The 21,521-nt window shown below is 52.6% G+C and overlaps 2 protein-coding genes across 3 annotated transcripts in view; one reads left to right on the top strand and one right to left on the bottom strand.

Annotated features, from left to right (window-relative positions):
* NTN1 (netrin 1) overlaps nucleotides 1–1,615 on the top strand; it is a 105,728-nt gene extending 104,113 nt beyond the window's left edge. For both annotated transcript variants that reach the window (XM_087750831.1, XM_009463198.2), the window contains one exon: nucleotides 1,214–1,615. In XM_087750831.1, the coding sequence (XP_087606957.1) occupies nucleotides 1,214–1,542 (329 nt within the window). In that variant the 3' untranslated portion in view covers nucleotides 1,543–1,615. The remainder of the gene's footprint in view (nucleotides 1–1,213) is intronic.
* Nucleotides 1,616–8,710: 7,095 nt separating this feature from the next.
* STX8 (syntaxin 8) overlaps nucleotides 8,711–21,521 on the bottom strand; it is a 107,549-nt gene continuing 94,738 nt past the window's right edge. The window contains exon 8 of the mRNA XM_087750385.1: nucleotides 8,711–9,746. Within this exon, the coding sequence (XP_087606511.1) occupies nucleotides 9,679–9,746 (68 nt within the window). The 3' untranslated portion in view covers nucleotides 8,711–9,678. The remainder of the gene's footprint in view (nucleotides 9,747–21,521) is intronic.

The raw sequence follows: 21,521 nt of genomic DNA, 5'->3' as shown, positions 1-21,521 counted from the left end.
TGAACAGTATTGGCTCAGGAACATCTCCTAGAAACACGCAACAGTGAATCTCCCCATTTCCAAATCCTTTGATAGGTTTGAACCCGTTCAGTGTCCTGCTCCGAGGCTGGGCACTCATGGAGAGCTGTCTCCTTGGGCTGGCCCCGGGCAGACGTGCCGGAGGCCCTAACAGGTCTTTCCTACCTACAGATGCCAAATGCTTGGAGATATGGGCCAGTCCCAGTGTTTTGCTCCAGATTTTGGCTCATCTTCTCTTGAAGCCTGGGGCTGCTTAGAGCCCTGGTGCAGATGTGCTGAGAGGTGAGGAAGGGAGTGCAGAGGGGTTGGAGAAACCCATCCTCTGGCTGAAGCACGTGCTGCTCTCTGGACACATGGGTCAGGAAGGAAGCTTGTGCCGGGTCCTACGGCGCAGCCCGGGGTGTTGGCATGGCCGATGGGGACAGGCACCTCGCTGCCGTGCCCACTGCAACGCACGCTGTGTGCACAGAACCCCTGCCCCGCGCTCCGCCACCCCCCGGGGCTGCAGGCACAACCTGGCCCTGGGTTTGTGGATCTTCTCTGTGCTTGCTGCTTCAAAGGAAAAGGCAGGGTCCAGTGTAGGTGAATCCACCTGATTTTTAAAGATTCTTTTGATCGCTTTAAGCGTTCGCAGGTGCTGGGGCAGATGTTGCTGCACCAACAGCCCTGGGGAACTGCTCCCTCTGTGTTTGCTTCACAACCAGAGCCTGGGAGATGATGGTCCTCCCTAGGACACGGATAGGAGAACGAGGCAACCTGCTCCCCACCAGCGCTCCGGGTAGCCCTGTGCCGTTCCCAGGGCTCCTAGTGCACGGAGTGCCATGGTTCCCGGAGTACAGCTGCTCCCAGCCCCCCGGGGGCCTTGGGTAACCATACCCACGCTCGCTGGGGACCCAGAGGGCTGCCTTTGCGGCCGCAGAGCTGGAGAGCATCTCTCAGGCTTATGGTGGTCTTAGTACCTTTGCTGAGACCCTCTGCTACCAGCACTGGCTACTCCTGCTCACGGCGATGGCCTGGGGACAGAGGTAGTTTTTGTGCAATCACCACCCGTGGTCGCTCTCCCCCAGCCTGGGCTCAGGAGACAAAATCCCTTGTCCTCACACAGCCTGTTAGGTAAGATTTAAAATTCATTTTCTTCTTGCCAGCTCAAACCGTAAGATCTTTTCCTCTCTTGCCTCGTTTTTTTTTTTTCCAGCTGTCCAGATCCACATCCTGAAAGCGGAAAAAAATGCCGACTGGTGGAAGTTCACGGTCAACATCATCTCCGTCTACAAACAAGGCAGCAACCGGATACGGCGCGGAGACCAGACCCTATGGATCCACTCCAAGGACATAGCATGCAAGTGCCCCAAAATCAAGCCCATGAAGAAGTATTTGCTGCTGGGCAACAACGAGGACTCTCCCGACCAGAGCGGCATCATTGCGGACAAAACCAGCCTGGTGATCCAGTGGCGGGATACGTGGGCTCGGCGGCTCAGGAAGTTCCAGCAGCGGGAGAAGAAGGGGAAGTGTAAGAAAGCCTAAAGGAGGAGAAGGCAACGGAGCGCGTGAGAGGGAGAGACTGACTGTGCATGCTGCTTTGTGTAGAGCTGGGGCGGGCAGGGACCGGCGATGGGGACGGCGGGAGGAATGTCGCGCTGCCGGGGCGGGCTGGGGGGGACGGGAGGGATGGCAATCGCGGCTGTGGGGCTGCCAGGTTTGTACCTCGTATTCCGGGAGAAAACAAAACAAAACAAAACACGACAAAAAAAAAAATCGCACACGTGGATATAAAACAAGAGGAGGGTGGGTGCAGGCGTGCGGCAGCCGGTGCCCCCCAGCTTCTTTCTGCCCTGTTGGCTGAAGAAATCAGAGACACCAAACTGCCTTCCAGCCGCTAACATCTGCTGCTTCCAAAGCACGGCACGGGAACATCAAACCTGTAAGGAACTAATCAATGGCAATGCTGGAAATTAGCCCCCCATCCCCAAAAATACGTATTCTCAGCTTAGGTGGAACAAGAAGGTTATCGTAGAGGAAACTAAACAGAGACTTATCACCGAGGACAGATCCGAGGATCGACTGATGTGGGTTATTTGAAGCCTCTTTGGTATCCGATAGCTGTAACCATCACCCGCTGTACAGTACCGAGGAGCGACCGAGGCCTCCGGCCGTGGTGATGCGCTGATCCCAGGTTAGGCACAGCAACGAGGAGCCCACGTTAGCGGGCGCCTTCTGCGTAGGCAGAACTCGGGGAGCGACTCCTTGCTCCGGCCCCCACGCCCTGAGGAGCGCTGCCCCCCACCAGCCGAAGGAGCGTGAGCCCATGGGATGCCCTGGCCCCCTCCCAGCCACCGATTCACAGCCGAGGAGTTGTGACCAGGAGTTGTAACCAGGATCCCCAAGGAAACACCCAGACTTTGCAAAAAAATAAGTTGGCGTCCAGTTCCTGTAGGTGCCCTGGAAGATCTCACCCCTCGCAGCCCCTGGGTCTCCACCGCGGCCACCCTTGAGACCTCCTTCATGGGCCTCGTCCTCTCTGCCTCCATCAGCAGACTGATGAACCCTCTCATGATAGAAAATCCGCGCAGATGACACCGAGGTCCTGGCTGGCAATGGTTTCGCTCCCAAACTCATCCAGCTCTCCCGAACACACACCAGCTCTGCCCTCGCTCCCTCTGGAGCTGGAGCTCCCCAGCAGCCCTGCATAAGGCGGCCAGCCCCCCTGGGAGACACAGGAGGTGGGACGGCGGGTGCCAAGGGACCGTCCCCACGGGCAGTGGGGCCAGCGCAGAGCTCTACGCCTTGGCCAGGTTGCAGCCAACGCCGGGCAGACACCTGCTCCAAGGGAAGGGCTCAGCCGGGGCGGGATGAGCACAGTGTGACCCACCCGGAGCTCCCCAAATTGCTCTCCTCCTTCTGCTGGGGGTGGAAACCAGCAAATCTATAATTCCCAATCTCTAATGCACGAAGCAAGGTAGCGGCTGCCTCGCCTCCGTCTCACAGCCCAGGCCCCAGCCTGAGGGCTGGAGCGTCTTCCCCCGGGGCACTGCATGGGCAGGACTGGCTGTTGAGCTGTTTGCCATCGCGTCCCCTTGCCAGGCTGCTCCCCCGCCACACCGGCCCTCGAGGAACGGGGGTATCGGAGCTCACCTAACCGATGGAGACAGGCAATAGCCGGGGTGGAAAGGCAAGGCAGGGAGGGCAGGACGGGTACCTGGAGGAGAAGCAAACATTAGTCGCTACGAAAAGCAAAACCTCCCTGATATTTTTCCTTTTAGGAAACTTGGAAACATCTATTTTATGACATTTTCCAGTGGTTTTGCCTTGTTTTATAGCAATTGACAATATTTATATAATGACATAAACCACCATAAAGCGAGGCAGCCATGTAAATAGGTGTAAAGCGGAGGGCTCCCAGGGAAGCACTGGCCAGCCCCGGGCTGCTGGAGACACCACCCGGAGGGAAGGAGCTCTGCTGAGCCTCCCCCTGCAGCCACGAGGCCCCTCCAAAGTTAATTTGGGTATTAGGAGAGAAATCCCACCCGGGACACCAAGCAACCCCCCAAGCCTGTGTTTTCTCCCCTTACCCAGAGCCAGTCTGGTTTTCCTTACTTCAGAGCTCAAGGAGAACCAACAGTTTTGCAGTCAAGGGAACCCAAGCCACCAAGTTTTGAAGGATAAAATCTGATCTCAAGTGTCTAAAGGGAGGCTTAAAGCCCCAAAGCGGGGCTTGGATGCTCTCCTGCAGCTAGCATCAGCTGATGGCAGGGACAGCCCGCGCCGGCTGGGGACAGCTTGTCCTCGGTTTGCCAGGATGCCCTTGAACTGCAGGAGACCAAATGGCCTAGAAGCAACCAAATCCGACCCAAAGCCAGAGCAGGAAGGCAAGGCCAGGGGACGTGGGGACTCAGGAGCTGCCCACCGAGCGCTCCTGGACACCCAACGCTCGCTCCCATTTTCCAAGCTTGGCAAGCGTGCCCGTCCTCGCCAGCACAGCCCTGACACCCCCAAACCCCCCCGGGAACAAGCCCTGGCCCCTTCCCCGATCCCACCAGGTCGGGAGGCTGCCGAAGAAACGCCACCCACCCCGTCCCGTGGCCGGACCCCTCCAGGCACCGACGCAACCTGGGAAATCAGAAAGAAACGGAGTTTGCACAAGACATGAAACAACTTGGAGCCTGTCGCAGCCAGAGTGACCTGCAGAAGCAAAGTCCCCATCCCTGTCCCACCAGGACCCTGCCCCTTGATCCCTGTTGGAGTTTTGCCCTTTCCAACCAGACTAGAGAAGCCTGTCTGCTCCACCCGTGGTCCCCCAGTGCCCCTCGTGCGCTCCCAGTAACCTCGACCTGCAGGAGCAGCTGGTGTAACTGGTACACAGCCCTCCTCCGCTGGGGAAGGCAGAGCAGCCCCGTTTTCGGGATGTTGGGGATGCGACTCTTCCCTGCTCCAGGACATCTCCTGGGGGGAGACCTCTGGCCCGTCACCCCAAGAGGGACAAGATGCCACTCCTAACCATCAGCCTGGGCGGCCGGGTACCGGCCCCGTTACACCCAGCGAGGAACCCAAGCGCCCACCCATCACCCCGGGGACCGGCCCGAGGTCCTGGGGGCGGAGGGGGTGGCCGGGGAAGGGGCCGCGGCACCTTCAGCGCGGCTTCGGAGAGCAGCTGAAATGCCAAAACAATCATCACCCGACGGTAGCACCTGACAAAAGTCGTTCCGTCTCGTTTCTGTTCGTTTCGTCGTGTCCGTGCCCTCTCCCCGCACACCCGCCTCCTCTCCCCTCACAAAACCTGTGTTCGTTTGGGGGTTTGTTTGGTTGTTTTTTTTTTTTTATTATTTCTGTTAATATCTTGAACTGTAAATGTTGTTTAGTTATGACCATTGCATACTGCTTTGGGCGATGTTTCTTTACAATGCATACTAATATATTATGGTTATTATATATGAATATATTTAATGACACGTGAAAAAGTTGTGGATTTTCTTGTTGTTTTTCCAAGTTGTTTCCTTTTTTTGTTTCTTTTTTTTTTTTTTTGCCTCTTCATTTGTTTGTTTCGTTAGATTGGCTGTAATTGAATCCGAAGGAGCTTGTAACTGTTCAGCACCCACCCAGTAGAACTAAAGTCAGAAACCAGTTGAATAAACTCTTGTAAACTGTAAAAACCTCCAAGGATCTCTGCTTCCTCCAGGCCAGCCAGGCCGAGGGCTGGGGACCTGGGAAGGGAGGTGACGGTGTCCCCTCCACCTCCCCAGGTCTCTGCCAGCGTCCCTCTGGCAGGGGCCGAGGTGGCACACAGCTATTTTTGGCCATCTGTCCCCGCCGTCTGTCCCACCAGCACCCTCCCAGCACCCTCCCCGCCGGCGGCCACAGCCCTTGGGGACAGGGGGGTCACCGCAGGCTCACGGTGGTGGGTGGGGGTCCCCGCCGGCACCTCTGGGCTCTTCAGGATTGCTGTGAGCTCTGGACTGGGTACATCCCACCGGTACATCCCGCCGGGATCCCCATCCTTCCTCTGCCGCCGGAGGAGACCGTGCCCTGCAGTGGGACAGAGCCAGGGCATGCCGATACCTGCGGGACCCCGCGCAGAGGGGGAGGACGGGCATGGGGACGGGGGACAGGCGTGGGGATGGGGGACAGGCGTGGGGATGGGGGACAGGTGTGGGGATGGGGGACAGGCATGGGGATGGGGGACAGCCAGAGCCTGGGGTCAGGGGAGCCACCAGCCCCGCTCCGCACCTGTTTGCTGCCCCCATCCACAGGCTGCTTGCCAGCGCCGTCCCTTTCTGCCCACAGGCCGCAGGGGTCCGGGCTCCATCACCCAGCTCCCACGGGGCGCCCACGGCGCCAGGCGCCGCTGAAGCAGCTGGTGCTCGAGGCCAGGCACGGGCTGGTGGTACAGAGATGCTAGAAAGCTGGCGGCGGGGGGAAACTGAGGCAGCAAAACACTTCCAGAGAGAAAAATACAGGCAAAAGGTCCTGCAAACTGCCGCGGGGTCAGCGCGTGTGATCCACGCCCTTAGCGTCACTGGTAATTTATGAATTCAAAAACATCTCGGAGGTCAGAAATCTCAGATCTTTATTGCGGAGACAAATGGGTCACGAATGCCACCACCTCTGCTCCGGGGCTGTCGCCTGCGGCTCCCCAGAGAAGCAAATGGGTTTCCCAGATCGCTCTGGCTCCGCGTCCTCCTGGCAAGCGGCCGGGTGTCCAAAGAAGACGCAGTGGCTCTGAAAAGAGGGGAAAGAGGCGATTCCCACTGCGGGCTGGACCCGGAGCTATTGCTCTCAGCCTGGTCCCGCCGGGCAGCACGGGAGAGCAGCTCTCTGCTGTGTCAAGCCCAGCACCAAGCTCGCACCCGACCTCCAGAAATAAGGGCGTGGGAAAATGCCCAGCAGCCTTTCAAGATCATCTTTATCCCCACGTAGGAGCTAGGGACTTCTTACCAAGGGCACTTGGACATGTAAGAACCTCTAACACGTACCAGATCTTCCCCCAGCACTTGTATTTTTGATGAAATAACAACTGGAAACGGCTAAACTCCCTAGCAGGTCCTCATTCCAGAGACATGGCGGAGGTGCAAGGGAAGGCGAAGCCGGGGACGGCTCTCCGGGTGGGCACCAGGGAAACGGGGTCTCTCTCAGCTTGGGGAAGCCTCCGCGGGTGCGCGACTCCAGCAGCCCCGCGGCGCAGGTTCATCGGGCAGCTTGAGCACCCCGCGCCCCGTGCCCGCAGATCAGAGCAGGCAGCAGCGCGGCAAAACTGCGGCGGACCCCGGCGAGCCAGGCCCTCCAACCCCGCCTGCTCAGAGCCAGCAACCAGCTCTGGTATTGGAACCTGCCTTTTTCTTCGGCGGGGCAGGGAGACAGAAAAGCTTTCCACACATGGCGGAACGCTGCCAAATCCACTTCTTTTTAATAAAACTCCTCACCCACACGACACATTAAATGTTACCTAAAGGGCAAGTCTGAGAACCCCTTTGTTAGGCATTTCAGCAGAGCAAAGCCTCGCGTTTCTACCTTCCCCAGGCACTAACAGAAAAAATGTGTTTGAGGACCCACCAGGTCAGAAAACATCTTTTTAAAGCCTCTATCAGAACAAAGTTACCATGACACGTTGATCAGGATGAATTACACATCCATCCCGCGTGTCCTGGGAATTCAAACAAAACCTTAATTCCTTCCGTAAACGACAGATTTAATTAGAAACCCAGGTCCGTAGGCTCATCTTGATAACCGGCGCCGTTATTCGCCTGCTGTCACCAAACACCCGGGAGGCTGCGCCGGAGCCGTGAGCGCAATCCCGCTGCGGGGCTCGGGCGCGGGCTGCTGCTGCTGAGGAGCAGCTCCAGCAGTTTCCAGCGTCGATCCCTCCGCACACGAACCGCAGGACCGCAGAAGTTTGGAACACGTCTCCAAAGCTGCCCTTTATGTGTTTCCAGCTGGAGCAGCCTTGCTGAAAGCTCCGTTTCTAATCTGAGATCAAGCAATAAGCTAATCAAAAACCTGTTGTGTCCTTTTGAAAACCATGAGAACGTAAAACAATTTTTTTCCCCTCCCCTCCTTTGAAGGTTGTAAGATGAAGCATCTCTCCAGGGAAAAGCAAGCAAGCAGGCACAACCTGGACGGGACTTTTAAAGGCTTCAAGAAGGATTTTCTCTAGCAAAGCACATGGAGACACACGGACAACTTGGCTCCCTCCCAGCCACGGGCACCGTTTCGTTTGCTTCGCAGGCAGAACGTGGTATCTAGTTACCTACCACCAAGTCCAAGCCTGGGTCTCCCACCTTTGGCTGCGAACACCAGACGAGGGTGCCGAAGCCAGCTGAGCACAATCCGCCTTGGCCCAAGCTTTCGAGTCCCTCCAGAGGAGCTGGTCTCCCTCCAGCTCTGACCTTCAATGCTGAGCACCCGAAGACGGGCTGGGCACCAGCATGGAGCCCCGTTTGAAGCCCCATGCCCCGCACCACGAGGCTCAGAGGTATCTACGGGGGCTTTTTTCCACCGAGCTCTGCTCCCCCCCTACCCCCTGCCCTTCCCAGAAGCACGCAGCCAGGGCAATGGTGCTCTTCAGCGCCAGGGAACGGCTCCTGTCCGTCAATGTGCTCTGTATTCGGTGGGGTACTCAACAGTTCCCTGCCTCTGCTTCCTGCAAACCCCCGTTTTCTCCCGTCATAGCCAGCTCTGTCGGTCCCACCTCGGAGCCGGGAGCGACTGGGTCAAAGCCTCAGCTCCAGCCAACACCTGCAAGGAGAAGAGCAGTTTTGCACTCCAATCTGCACATCGCCAAGCACTTAACCAAGGGGCCAGTGCTCAGTCCCACCTGACAGATGGGGAAACTGAGTCCAGCAGAGCAAAACGGCTTCGCGTCGCTCAAGAGGGGATGCAGCACCAGGGCACCCTGGTTTCCCACCTCCCAGACCAGCGCTAGACCTGCTCGACGTGCCACTGCCCCAGCTGTGCGGGCAGAGAGCAGGGAGAGGGATGCGAGTGCTGAGAGCCCGGTGAGAGCCGTGGAGGGAGATGAGGACCAGCCCAGGGCTGGCAAGTGTTACGGATCCGCCAGGAAACGTATGTTATGATACACACGAAGTCTGCCAGGAATTGCTTTTTTCCTTCTCCAAATCAGCTCGCAGGAAACGGAAGCGTTGGAGAATCATTCAAGTGGAACACGAGATGGTAGGAAACAATAAAAACCCAGGCAGATAAGTTGTATATAAATGGATCGGCTTTTATTCAGTATTTATTGCTTGCTCTATCAATTCTGAAATCAAACTGGCACGTATAACAAAATAATGATTTTCTTGGCCAGAAGCGAACATTCAATACTTCTTTTTCATTAGTTTTTAAATAGGTACTCCTTCCTCTCAGTTTTAACAGTGTGTGAAAAGTTATAAAAGAAAGAGGCAGACCTCGATCGCCGAGATTAGTACGTAGTACGTAGATGAGGCAGAGCGCGGCAGAGCCCGTGGAGAGCAGGCCTTCCTCACGGGCACACGGCGGGCAGGGCTCTCCGCTGCTTCAAGACCCGCTGCTGGGTGCATTTCTGTCCGTGGAGATGGACGCCGGTAACGCTCCCCCAGGGGCCAAGGACCGACTCACTCGCCAGCGGTTCTGGGCAGCTCATGGGGTCCCGCGCCGCCCCGCAGGGCTCCGCGTGCTCTCACGTCCCATCCTGCCAGAATCCAGATGCAGTCATTCCCCAAAAACATTTATTCCTTGAAACAAGTAAGAGTTTTCATTCTGAAGGAAGGTATCGGAAAGCAGAGGAGTGCCACCGCTGTACTCGCAAACCGCACCTTTATTTTAGTATTTTAAAGCCCTGGGGACGACGGACCGCTCAACAGAAGCGGTGGTGGGCCGGGCAGGCAGCACCCTGACCCCAGCGCGGGCTCAGACGCAGATGCACCGAGCGCATCTGTTGTACAGCCAGCTGCAGCCTGCCGAATGCCGAATGAAGGCGGGAAGAGAGTCCTTGTCGAGTGCCAACCCTCCAAATCACGCAGCGCTCTTCAGCCGTGCACCGAAGGCAGAACGGACGTCTGGCGGACACAGCTTCATTCTCATACTGTTGAGTTTATTGAAAGCACAGAAGGCCTTTGCACAAAGTCGCTCTCTCCTCCGGAGCCCTCCGCGCTCAGCTGGCGAGCCGCAGCTCCGCCGGGCCCCGCACCCGCGTTAGTGCGTCGGCCAGACAGCGACCACAGCAATCGCGATCAGCAGCAGCACGATCACCACCAGCATTCCTGGAAAAGATGAAACGACGTTAAGGTTGCTGCCTTCACCTTTAACAATTGGTCTTTTGCAATTAAATTCTTCCTCTGAGTCCTGCTCCTCCTCCCCGAGACTGATTTTCCCCCGTACAAGCCTCTCACCAGATCCCTGCACGCCGGTGACCTGGACAGCGACGTGGACTCAAACCCCACGTTGGTAGAGCAGTTCTTTCTCTTCCCGAGCCTTCAAATTATTTTTTTTTTAACAGTGCCTGCAGGGTATCTTCCTACTTAAACATCTGCCTCGCAAAGATTAAGGGATATGTTTAACTCATGGCAAGGCCAGTTAAGCTTTCCTAGAATCCCTCTGTACCATCCCACGGGGGCAAAGGATTATTCAGAAGGAAATCCAAATTGCATCAGGAAATTGTTTCCCATACAAACTACTCCTGCTTTCAGACAAAGCTATTTGCAGAGCAAAAGCAGGGCTTTCGGGTATGTACCTGACTTGGGAAAATGAAGATCAGCCAGCATTAACGAGAGTCTAACAGAGCTCGGCCCAAGCGTGCTCCGTCCTGCCCCAAACCCGCACCGGCTGACAGCAGAAATGAATGACTAACACCGTCTTACAAAACTTTACGAGTGTTTTTGAGTTCGGGCACACCATGCTGCTCTGCAGAAGGACGGTGTTAAAAAAATATAAGTTATGGATCGTTTTGAAGACTGATCCAGCAAACCAGCAAAGCAGATCTTCTCTCTCAACTAAACGATAGCAATAAGGCGACATGGCTGTCGGGCGCCTGCTAGAGAAAACGAATTCTCCTTAGTTTCCCCTTTCTTAGGGAGAACTCCCCCCTTTCTCTCCTCTTTCTTCAAGGAGGGAAAGGCATCTTGTTCTGAAAATGGACTGGATCGCTGTGGTCCACCCCATCACCTCCCCACGCAGCCCCAACACGTGAACTCCCGACACGGCCGCTGGACCACGGCACGCGTCGGGCACCGGCATCACGCCCGCAGGCGTCCTCCGGGCTTAATCGATCTTTTAATTAGAAGGCTTTTGTTTTGGTTAATATCTGCTCCATGCTGTCCCCCGTCAGGGCTGTGGGAATATGTTAGGGCTCCAAGAGCGGAAAAAATGTCCCTTCATTTGGTCCGCTCACAGATGACTATTACTCAACCACTTACAATATTTACAAGTCCAGCTCATGGCAATTAAAAAAGGATGTATTAAAACAAACTCCTCTTTCCAAGCTGGAAAAGGATATTAGACATCGCTTTTTGTAAATAGTGTCATGTTTTCTGTGCAGAAACTGTTTCTCTGCCAGGGGTCTGGGATTTTTTTCCAGGGAAATAAGGGTTGCCACCAACAGTATTTTTTTTCTTTTATGCTCAGTTGAAACCATTTGTTATCTGAAGCGAGCTTGAGCAGCACTTCGCTGCGCTGGCTCAAGCAGGTCTCGGATATTGAGCCTTTTATTTCCTCGCAGAAACAGCTGACGGCAAACGGAGACGGCAGCAGCTCCGTCCATCCGTCCGTCCGTCCGTCCGCTCCAACCGGGACGCCCAAGGAGCCGGCCCTGAGGTGGGGTGCGGGACAAGCTCTTTGGCCAGGCAGGGACAAGTGCTTTAGCTGAAGAGCGTACACCGACTGCTCCCTTTGGGGTAGGGGGGTTTGGGGTGATTTTTTTAGAGCACGCTAAGCTTCAGGCTCAACCTGGATGAAACTGCTTATTAATCACATTAAATGGAATAAACTGGTAAAACGCATCTGCCTGTTCCTGCCGCTCTCTTGGCGCCCCTGGCAAGGGCTTGCGTTTGGCTCTGCCTCCAGAAGCCACCGGCCCCGTGCTGCACAACGCTGCCTTTTTGGCTACCGCCCGCCGTGCTGGGTGCGGGGCAGCCGGGAAACCCGGTTTCTCCCACCATCGCTCACCAGTGCCAGCTCCCTTGCAGGTGAAGTCCTTTGGGAAGCATCCCAGGGGGTGCTCCGGGTGCTGGGCTGCTGCAGCGCCCAGCCGAGCTCCAGATCCTCATCCTGGGTCAGTGCCTATCAACGCAAGTCCGGGCATATTTGACACAGCTGGACCTCGGACCATACACAGGCTGCTTGCTCCGACCCACCGAACGGGTGCAAGAGGGATATCGTTCGGTTTTCCACCTCAGCCAACCACCCAACATCACCCAGTAACTCAAACTTGGATTAACCCCTTGGGAACATGATCTGTACTTCCACCGTGCTTCCAGTCTCTCGCTTTTTACATCTTCATACACATTTTGTAGTCTTCAACAGAGCCAGAAGCAAATAATTTGCTTAAATTGAGAAGAAATAAGATCTGATAAAGCTGCCGCACTCACATTCTCTGTTATGTTTCGCACTGGAGGGAAACGTTTTAGAGGGTGCAAATCCTTAGCACGGTTTCAGCCTAATAGAGTTTATGGACTTCAGCAATTAAGAGACAACTGAGATCAGTTGCTTGGAAAATACTCTATAGGTGTGAATTAGTAATGATACAAAGTGGAGTTAATGGGGCGTAATTATTCTTTGACAACTCCCAAGAAAAACCGCACAGAAAGCCAGAATCGCTACCCAGCAGGAGCAGGGGAAGGTGGGGGACTAATAAAGTATTGCTAATGGGCAAGGGCAGAATGAATAGGAACTTGAGAGGACGTTCAGGGCAACAAGAGCAGGACAGCGAAACGAAATAAACTTCATTTTATTCCTGGAAAGAGACTGGTATTAAAAACCTGGAGCCACTTTTCTGTTTCCAAAAGCAGCGGTCGAGTACCCCCTCCCCGCGCGAGAGACGGGGCGGCAGAGGTGGCACGTGTCGGTGCAACAGGAATCAGCAATCCGCCGGTACTACAGGCTTATCTGATCCGTGCGACACGCACAAAAAGAACAGGACGATATAAATTGGCAATAGCACACAAATTTCAAAGCACCTCTTGCATGATAGAGACCAGATGTTATGCACATTTTTCCCCCTGTGCTACAGAACAGCCGACTAGAAGGCTGTGAAGCTTTTAAACCTGGGTGTTTCACAGAGTACAACGTACTTTCCTCACAAAACCTGCAGATAGGATCTGACAGTAATTATGCATTCTAGATTCCCCGCCTGCTTCGCCTTTTTTTGCTCAAGTCCTACGAAATATAAAGATTCCCCTCGACAAGAACTCCTCAAAGAGAAGTTCAGGAATCAAAGCCACTAGCAAAGTAAACGGGATCAGAAAGCAGAAGGGAACAGTGACAGGAATACAGATTGGAAATGCATTTCTCGGGAAAAGGTGGGAAGCACAAGCAGATGTCTCTGTGCAATTACAGAGCAATTAATTAAGGCAGGTTGGGGAAAGTGCAATGCTCTTGAAGCTCTATCTGCTGAAGAGTTTGAGACGGTGCTGCTGTCCCAGCCCGGAGGAGCGGTGCAGAAAGGCAGAGGACACGTCCTCAGCTTACGCCGAGTCTCCGGGCACGGCGTGCCGGCAGGACATGGGGTCTCCCCGCCATTCCCGGCGGCACCGGCACTCATGCTGCTTTGCCGGGTTTTAACCTTACTGCCGAGATCAGCTGCGCCTCTGCTCATCACCCTGATCCCGGCGCCCGGGCAGCTGGGGGGTTCAATACGCCAAACCTAGCAAAGCCTTTTCCAAAACAAAGTTAAGATCAAACTTTCAGATATAAGATGGGAAGAAACGGTTACGATATACGTAATTGATTTCTAGGTTAAGATTGCTCTTTAGTTTGTCTCACCTGCTGTCTGTCCGGCCATGAGCGCAGAGGACCTGGGGTTCACACCATACCCCATCTTCCTGGGGTCACCTGGGGCAGCCCTTTTCCAAGTCCCAAATCTACTCCCTCTCCCCATGATTTATCAGTTTTGAGGGTCACAGGTTTGGGGTTCATCACGGACACCCTTCCCACCGTACCCATTTCCTCCTACACGAACAACTTCCCAGCTGGGGTTCACGTGGGTTCATGCAAATAATTCCTCTGGGTCTGCATTTGCTTGAAGGGGCCTGGGCATCCAGAAGATGATTTTCCACCCCCGGTTTGCACCGCAGTTTCCAGGCAGTTAACCATCTGGGTAAATACAGGTGATGGCTGAGGACTGTATCCCCTCGTGTCTATCCAGCCGGATAGTAACTACCCCTGCCCAGTCAGGACTGTGTAACTCGAGGGTGTAAGTTCTTGTTAGAAATAAGACCACACTTAAAGCCCGTGCTCCCTGGTGCACTGCCAGCCATCCTCAGCGATGACAAACACCAGTCACACAGACAAGTCCAATAAATCATTTCATATCCCTCTCTTCATCCCAACCTTTGCCGTTCTCCCGTCGCAGAGAGCCCAGACGTGCCTTGGAGCCGCACCACGCTGCGCACCGTGAAACCCCAGGACGGAGCACAGCCCTCCCCTCAGGAGCACCCCTCTCCTCTCGGCACCGAGCCCATGCGCCGGGCGCCGCACGCCCGCCGCAGCCTACACCGCGCTGCCCAAATCCCGGACGGGCTGCAGAGCGGCGAGAGGACGGAGAATAATTAACATTTCTGGTTTGTAACTTCACGCAAGCGCAGGGTGCCGTGTACTAAATAAGCCTATTTGCCTCAAATAAGTGTTATGAATCACAAATAACGCTGATGAATTGGTTTCCTCGGAGAAGAGCGGATACCTACCGTCAGCCAGCAGCCGGCTTTTGTGTTTGTGATTAATCATCGAGCCTTTCCAATTCCTTCTGCTGACTGTTCAGATGGAGGCCGCTGAGACTCAACGATCTGCAGTTTTCTTTAAAGCATTTTTAATTCCTAAGGCTAACGACGGCTGGAGCCGGGCAGAAATTTCTGCTCCCAAGCACTGCCGCCGACAGAGAGACGAGCCCTCGCAGCACCCATACAAAGCAGCCAATTGTTGCTTGTCAACTGGGTGCTTATGCCAGCTTTCTGACAAGGCAATATTTACTGTGAAATATCCACTTATTGTGCTGAATATAACTCCTGGGAATCCGAGCGTGTTTAGGATCTGGCAGGGGTTCAAGTGCCTTTGAACAGGCAGGCAGGAACTCGGTCATAAATACATCGTGTTTTGACAAGTCCCTCTTGAATAACTGTCAAAAGATTTCTGGTCTGCTTCTATCAGACTATTGATTTACCATTAAAATCGTTCCCCGGCCACGCAGCGCTGGCCATTGAGACGTAATGTGTTATCAATTAGAGCAGGCAGGTTTCTACAAGGTGCCTCGCCTTACAACTTCACGCGGGGCAGGCCCTGCGGAGGAGTCGGTTGCACCTTCCTCCTTGGCATCCCCTGCTCCAGTAACAAGGTACGGGTTTTATTCCTGTAAATGCACACGGGCAAGGTGTATTCCAGCGACTGAGGATACCTTTGTTCAGCGGTGTGAGTAACGCCGGCGATGCTTCAGCTCTTCTCCTCCAGCCCCCTGGCAGCCAGGCACTCCTGCGCGCACGGAGCAGGCACTCGGCATTGCTTCGCAGGGCTGCCCAGCGTCCCAGGCTAGCGCAGCAGGCAGCTCATCACCAACATGCTCCGGCCACAACCCCGAAACTCGAGCGCGATGCCTATGCTCAGCCCAGCACCCCCGTCCAGCTGAAGGGAGGGATGGGAAAGGAGCAGGTAGCGGCTGATGCACCCAGGGCTTCGCAGGGCACATTAAAGGTCTCCAGTGGCGACGCTGATCCGTCCTCCAGCCTCGGAAGCATCTTCCAGTTGAGCACCAGGTCCACTCTACTCTTTGTTTAACCCCGTCAGTAGCAGACACAAGATACCCACATCAAGATACTCACCCACTCCTGTCTCTCTGAGCCTCAGCCCAGCTTGGGCTGCCACTGGAAATATCCAGACGCTAGGGAGAACATCCTAAGCGCTTTCAGAGCATACTAGGAGGCTTCATGAAAGCAAGTGCAGAGGGAATTTGCCTGTGGTAGCTGAGGCCTGGACTCAATGAGCAAGGAAATCTCTTCCAGTCCCTGCTGCTATAATTAGTGCGCAGAGTACTGGATGGTCCTTATAAATAGGATAAGTAAACATGAGCACATGCTGAGGGCTGATGCCTCCTTTTCACGGGGGTGCGTAGCCACGGTTTCTCTGTCGGGTTCGAAGCAGCCCGCTCTGGCAGCACGGCGGTTCCTCCCAAGCAGGGAGCAGCAGCAGTCTTTTGGACACGGACTTGACCGATGCCATCCCCATCTGTCATCCCCAAATCCACGGCAGCTGGAAACCTGGAGATTTGCGAAGCGGCTGTCCTTTGGGTGAGCTGTATGGTTTTGTGGGCTCAGTGCTCTTTCCGAATATTGAGCGTATTCAGAAAGCAAAGACAACCACGCGGTGGCTGCTCGCTGGTTTCTGGATGGTGGAGTAAATACTGATTTCAGCCCATTAAAAAAAAAAAAAAATCTAAGGCGTGTGTGTGTGTGTGTGTGTCTGTGTCCAAACCATCTGCCCTGACCTCAAAAGCTGAGATAATACATCCAAGTCTGTTTTAAGAACTTCTAACTTGCAGCAAATCCCACCCAAAAGCCGAGAGGTGCCACCTGTGACCTGCCCGGCGCTGGCCGCCGGCAGCGGAGGCACGGGGAGGGCAGCCCTGCAGCGAGCCCCGAGCAGCCCTCGGCACCTTGCTGGCGACTGTCGCGGGGAACGGGAGCTTTGCTTGGGCTTTGTCTTATCTTTTCTGCCGATGTGGACGTAGTGTCATTCTCAATAACACTGAAGGCTCAGCACTGGTGTCTTTTATAGATTATAAAACAATAAATAGCACGCTATGACTTTAAAGAGCCTGGTATAGCTTACATTATCTGGAAAAAGCGGCTTGTTTTATGCCAAGAAAGTTATATTCCCACAGAACTGTCTATCCAGAAGTTTATGAATAAGTCTTCTTTTATAAGTGACATGGAGCGCTAACTTATAAACACGTAATAGTTGTTTTATAGGGTAGGAGAGACGCAGGGAAAAGATGGGAGTTTCGGCAAGAGGCTGTAGAGTCATAGCTGCTCTCTTTAAGGACTTCTTTTTAATGTCACAGTTTACAAAAAAAAAAAACCCAAACAAACTTTATCTGCTTTTTCAGTAAGTTAATTTTAAGTCCGTGTTGCAGAAACCCTGCCCAAATCTGTTCAAAACCTTGATTTTCAAGGCAACAGAGAACCAACTTGGAAGGCTGGCTCCGAATCCAACACGCATACCTAAAGCACTAGTTTAACATGGCAAGCACCCGAAGAAATCCATCTTGCTGTCCTTTACGTTCCCTAAAAAAAGCCAAACACTTTCTCCCCCAAAAGCCATAAAAAATCTTTCCTTCTAACATTTTCCTCGTTTTGAGCAAGACAGGGTATTCAATTTGTATTGCATTAAGAACCACTTTAGCATAAATCCCACGCTATTAAGCTGGCTTGTATGTAAATACACTCCTCGATTCCTACACCTGCATCATTGAAACCATCTCTCCGGAGGCTTGTTCTTTATTAGTTTTGTGACAGCCAAACTTTTTCTTGAGCGATCCGTCTGCGTCAAACGCTGCGATCGCACATTATCCTACGCCCCCGCCCGCCCAGAGGAACCTGGACGTTATTGCGTTTGACCTTCCTTTTCAACCGGTCTGACTTGAGAAATTTAACACTACAATTGTACCTCTCAACTCTGACATCAAAATCATTGGCAATTCTCAAAGAAATCAAGAACAGGCTCTGCAAACAGTTATTAAAGGCTCCAAACGCCCATGTGTTTCACTGGGTCTAGAGGAGGGGAAAAAAAAAAGAGACACTGCTCAAAAAAGCCGAGCTCTTTGGAAACAACAACTATTGCATTATTAATTCCTTATTTGGAAGAAAGAAAAACCTAGGTCATTCCTATGTAAGATGAAAAAACTCTTATTTTATGAGTTATTCCACATTTGGAGCTATTCATGCAACGCTAGATTAACCTGAAGAAACGAGTTATCTGAGTCAAAGGTATAGGCTTTGTTGATGCACATTAACTCCTCAGTCAACATTATTTCACATATTAAAAAATTGCAATTTTGTGGGGTTTTTGTCACGTTGGGCTGGAGCTACGCTTCCCTCTCGGGCACACAGACGAGCCTGTCGTTAACACATGAAGATACCTTACGTTACTGACAGCGAGACCTGTTGGCAAACAAAGCGTGGCTAAATAACAGCAAGATAAAAACCACCACTATCGGAAAATAAATGTCAGATTCAGTCCCAGAAGCAGCATGGAGCGAGTTTACATCCAAAACATTTATTGCTTCAGCGACCGAATAATCCCGAGCGTTTGGGTCCCAAACCACGCGCGCAGCCCTCCGAAAGGAAGTGAGATAAGTGTTTCTCTTAATCCATTATTGTTATACTTCAATTTGCCTCCTTTTTAATCTATTTTCAAATTATAAATGCACGCCAGATAGTATATTGAACTACTTCCAAGCACAATTGCAAAGAAATCCCGTCTTCTTTCAAAAAGCGATATACCCTGCATAAACCCAACCTCACATGAACCGCAACAGCCAGAGGAACAGCTCAAGTGAATTTGGTCGCAGCCTTCTACCGCTGCTCACATTTCAACATCTCCGCTGCTTCGCTGCTCTGTGTGAAGGTAATCGCCTACCTTTGGCAGCGGTTGGAAGGTTTCGATCCAACAGTTTAAGACGGCGCATAACTATACATGTGACTGTAGGTCTCTAAGTCTACACAACTCATTAACCTCTTGCATTGAGCTGAGAAGCAGGCTAGAAGAAGGGCAGTTGAAAGACAGGAAGGTTTCCTAAGGAAATTAAGAAATATAAGTACATTTTACCTTCTGAGCCACCAGAAATGAAGCTCAGAGACAGGCAAGACATTTGTTTGGATTTGAAGACAAGTCAAGAGCACAGCAAGAACGGAACTGTCACAAGCTTTAACTTTCAGAGAAGTCTGCGGCAAAGGGAACACTTTGAGCTAAATTTGTATCTACTTTAAATAGCAGAAGGTAGTTCACAGAGGACAACCTAGGAGAAATGGTTTGCGGTACCTCTGAGACAGAATTACTGAACCCAAGAGCTCTAAAGCAATTTATCCACATACCTGAATAATACCCTTCTGCAAAAATGCTCGAAAATAAAATCATTTACTGGACTCATCGTTGCACAAAGAGCAGATGTAGGAGGCAACAGCTTACCCAAGTTACTGCCTACCCAAAACCCCCCAACATTAACTGGACCCCTTCTCCTCGCTGCTGTACCGCAGAAAAGATCCGACGTGTTTAACTAGCGATATTAACTCTGCAGCAATTTCTCTCCAACTTTGTTAACAGCGCTAAAGGCAGGCTAAAAGAAAGCCCCTCCAGAGCACAAGCTGTTTTTTGGGTAAATCCATGCAGGACCTTGCACCCATGCCCAGCCAAAGCTGGCAATTTAAGACCTTAAGTCTCCCCGAGAGTCTCTGTCGGTGTTTTCCCACAGACCATCTATGTGACTTCAGGTCACACCAGGCAACCTCTCCTCATCCCTGTCCGATGCCCTTTTCTGCTGGGTGTGCTGGGGCAGCACCAGGCGCAGAGGTCCGGAGTTGTGCAGGACCCAGCTCCCAGCCAGCCAGAAACTGGGAATATTCTCATGGTTTTTCCTTTTGTTCTTGCTAGAGTGACTTCACAGACTTTCCTTGCTTGTCCCCACACTGCTATTATCAAACTATTTCCAACCCCAAAGGTCATCGGCAGACATGGTTACTGGATTTTTTTGCGTGTGGCTTATTTTTCTCCCCCACTCTTTTTTTTTTTTATTAAATAAGCACGCACACTTTCCAATTTTCCCTTCTCCAGACTCTCTAGCATCCTTTCCCTGACATAAGCGATGCCAAGAAACAAGACCAGTCAAGCAATGTGCTGCATTTCTGAACAACTGTGTTACAACTTGGAACGGGACTTGTGAAAGTTTCAAAAACCTCAATGTGCACTAAAGGTTTCCCAGAAGAAAGGAAACAAAACAAGCCCAAACAGGATCACAGAAGACCTACAAATCCCTGTCTTCCAGATGAGGTTCACCCAAGTGAGCCCAACCAAGCCATAGGTGCCACCTGAACCCTTTTGCTCTGGCATAAGCTCAGCAAAAATCAGGAGGGAAGGGTGAGAAAGCACAGATTTCACTGGGACATCCCCATCTCTAGGCTTGCCAGCAGTTATCCTCCCCAGGCCATTGAGGGAGATGAGCAATGAAGAAGAGAAGAAGCATTAGTGGTGGACTTGGCAGTGACAGGTTAACGGTTGGACTTGATGATCTTAAGGGTCTTTTCCAACCTTAACGATTCTATGATTCTATGACCACAGCTTCATGAACCATGGTGGAGAGAACAGCCGGGAGCTAAAGGCTGTGAAGGAGAGCCAGGTGAAGCTGTCCTTGCACAAAGGCACTGATCTTAGAAAATCCAAAGGTTACCTACCATCAGGTGGTCCTTCAGCAGCACAGGTCACTAAAGAGACTTCTTAAGCACTGGCCCAGGCTGCCCAGGGCAGGGGTTGAGTCCCCATCTCTGGAGGTATTTAAAAGCCGGGGAGATGTGGTGCTTCGGGACATGGGTTAGTGGTGGGCTTGGCAGTGCTGGGTTAGCGGTTGGACTTGATGATCTCAAAGGTCTTTTCCAACCTAAACGATTCTATGATTCTACGATTCTCATTGCATTAGAAACTTCAGAGATGTACCAGCCAGATGCAGCATGGGCTGCAAGGAGGAGCGGCACCAGCCTGGCGCTAAGGCGAGTCAAATCCCAGGGACGGGGCATTCGCTGCCTCCCGCAGTGCCTGGACGGCTGGCGCTCCTCCTCGCACACGTACACCCACGCACCTTCTCCAGCTCAGCTTCACCCACCAGCCCCTGCTCTAGCGAGCGACGCAGAAGCTGCGGCCCAGCTGGCAAACTCCGAACGGTTTTCCTGAAAGAAAGGATCTGCCAGGCAGCAGCTCACCCCGGAGCCGCTACCTGCAGCAAGCAGGGAAAAGGCAGAAGACACGACAGATGATCTCAGCAGGGGACTGTTGTTCCTCCACCACTTTCTCCAGTAAAAACAAATGGGGAAAAAAAAATAATAAAATGAAAGGACGGCTCTGCTGGCCTGGCACAGAAGGGGACATCTGCCCGCGTCCATCTGCCACCAGCCCGACACCCCGGTCTTTGTTTTTGGTAGGGTCAGTGTTCTACCATTATAGCTCCCTGAACCGCCTCACCAGGACACCAGTGGCAGTACAAGGAAAAAGATGGGAACCTGGGGAGAGGGAGCAGGTAACCACTAGCTCTGCTTAGACGCATCAGTAAATTGTCCCATTAGGCTCTTAAATCACTTGAGAAAGTATTATCTTTTGCCTCTTCCTTTGTTTTTCCCTCGAACAAATGCTGGGATTACTCACTCCCTAGTTAGATGGATATATTACAGTGCCAGAACGCTTCCGAAATGTTTAAAGCCTCAACAACTAGAGTTACACATGAAAAAAAAGAGAAATAAAAATAATCACAGCTCAGTCAAATAAGTGGAATACGCTGCAGTAACAGAACTGCAGTTTTACTGGTCTGTCTGAACCCGCAAGAGGAACTTCACGAGCAAGACATTGATCGAGGAGAAAAAGTTATAACGGGGGGGGGGGGGGGGAAATCATATAGTGTTCATACCAAGTCATTTAAGGTCAGATTAAGTGTTCTTGAAGTCTGGTCCATGTGTCTTCTATTTAAAAAAGTGCCCTGCTTGCACAGGAATTTTAAGAACTTTTGAAAATGGGATGCTGGCTCCTAAGTCACTTGGATACTTGACCGCGTGGTCAGGAGGGTTGAGATTTACATACAA

This window comes from Nipponia nippon, unplaced genomic scaffold (genome assembly GCF_047370975.1).
Source record: "Nipponia nippon isolate SJK-2023a ecotype South Korea unplaced genomic scaffold, ASM4737097v1 scaffold_14, whole genome shotgun sequence".
NCBI classification, from domain to species: Eukaryota; Metazoa; Chordata; class Aves; order Pelecaniformes; family Threskiornithidae; genus Nipponia; species Nipponia nippon.
This window is presented reverse-complemented; position numbering and strand designations above follow the sequence as displayed.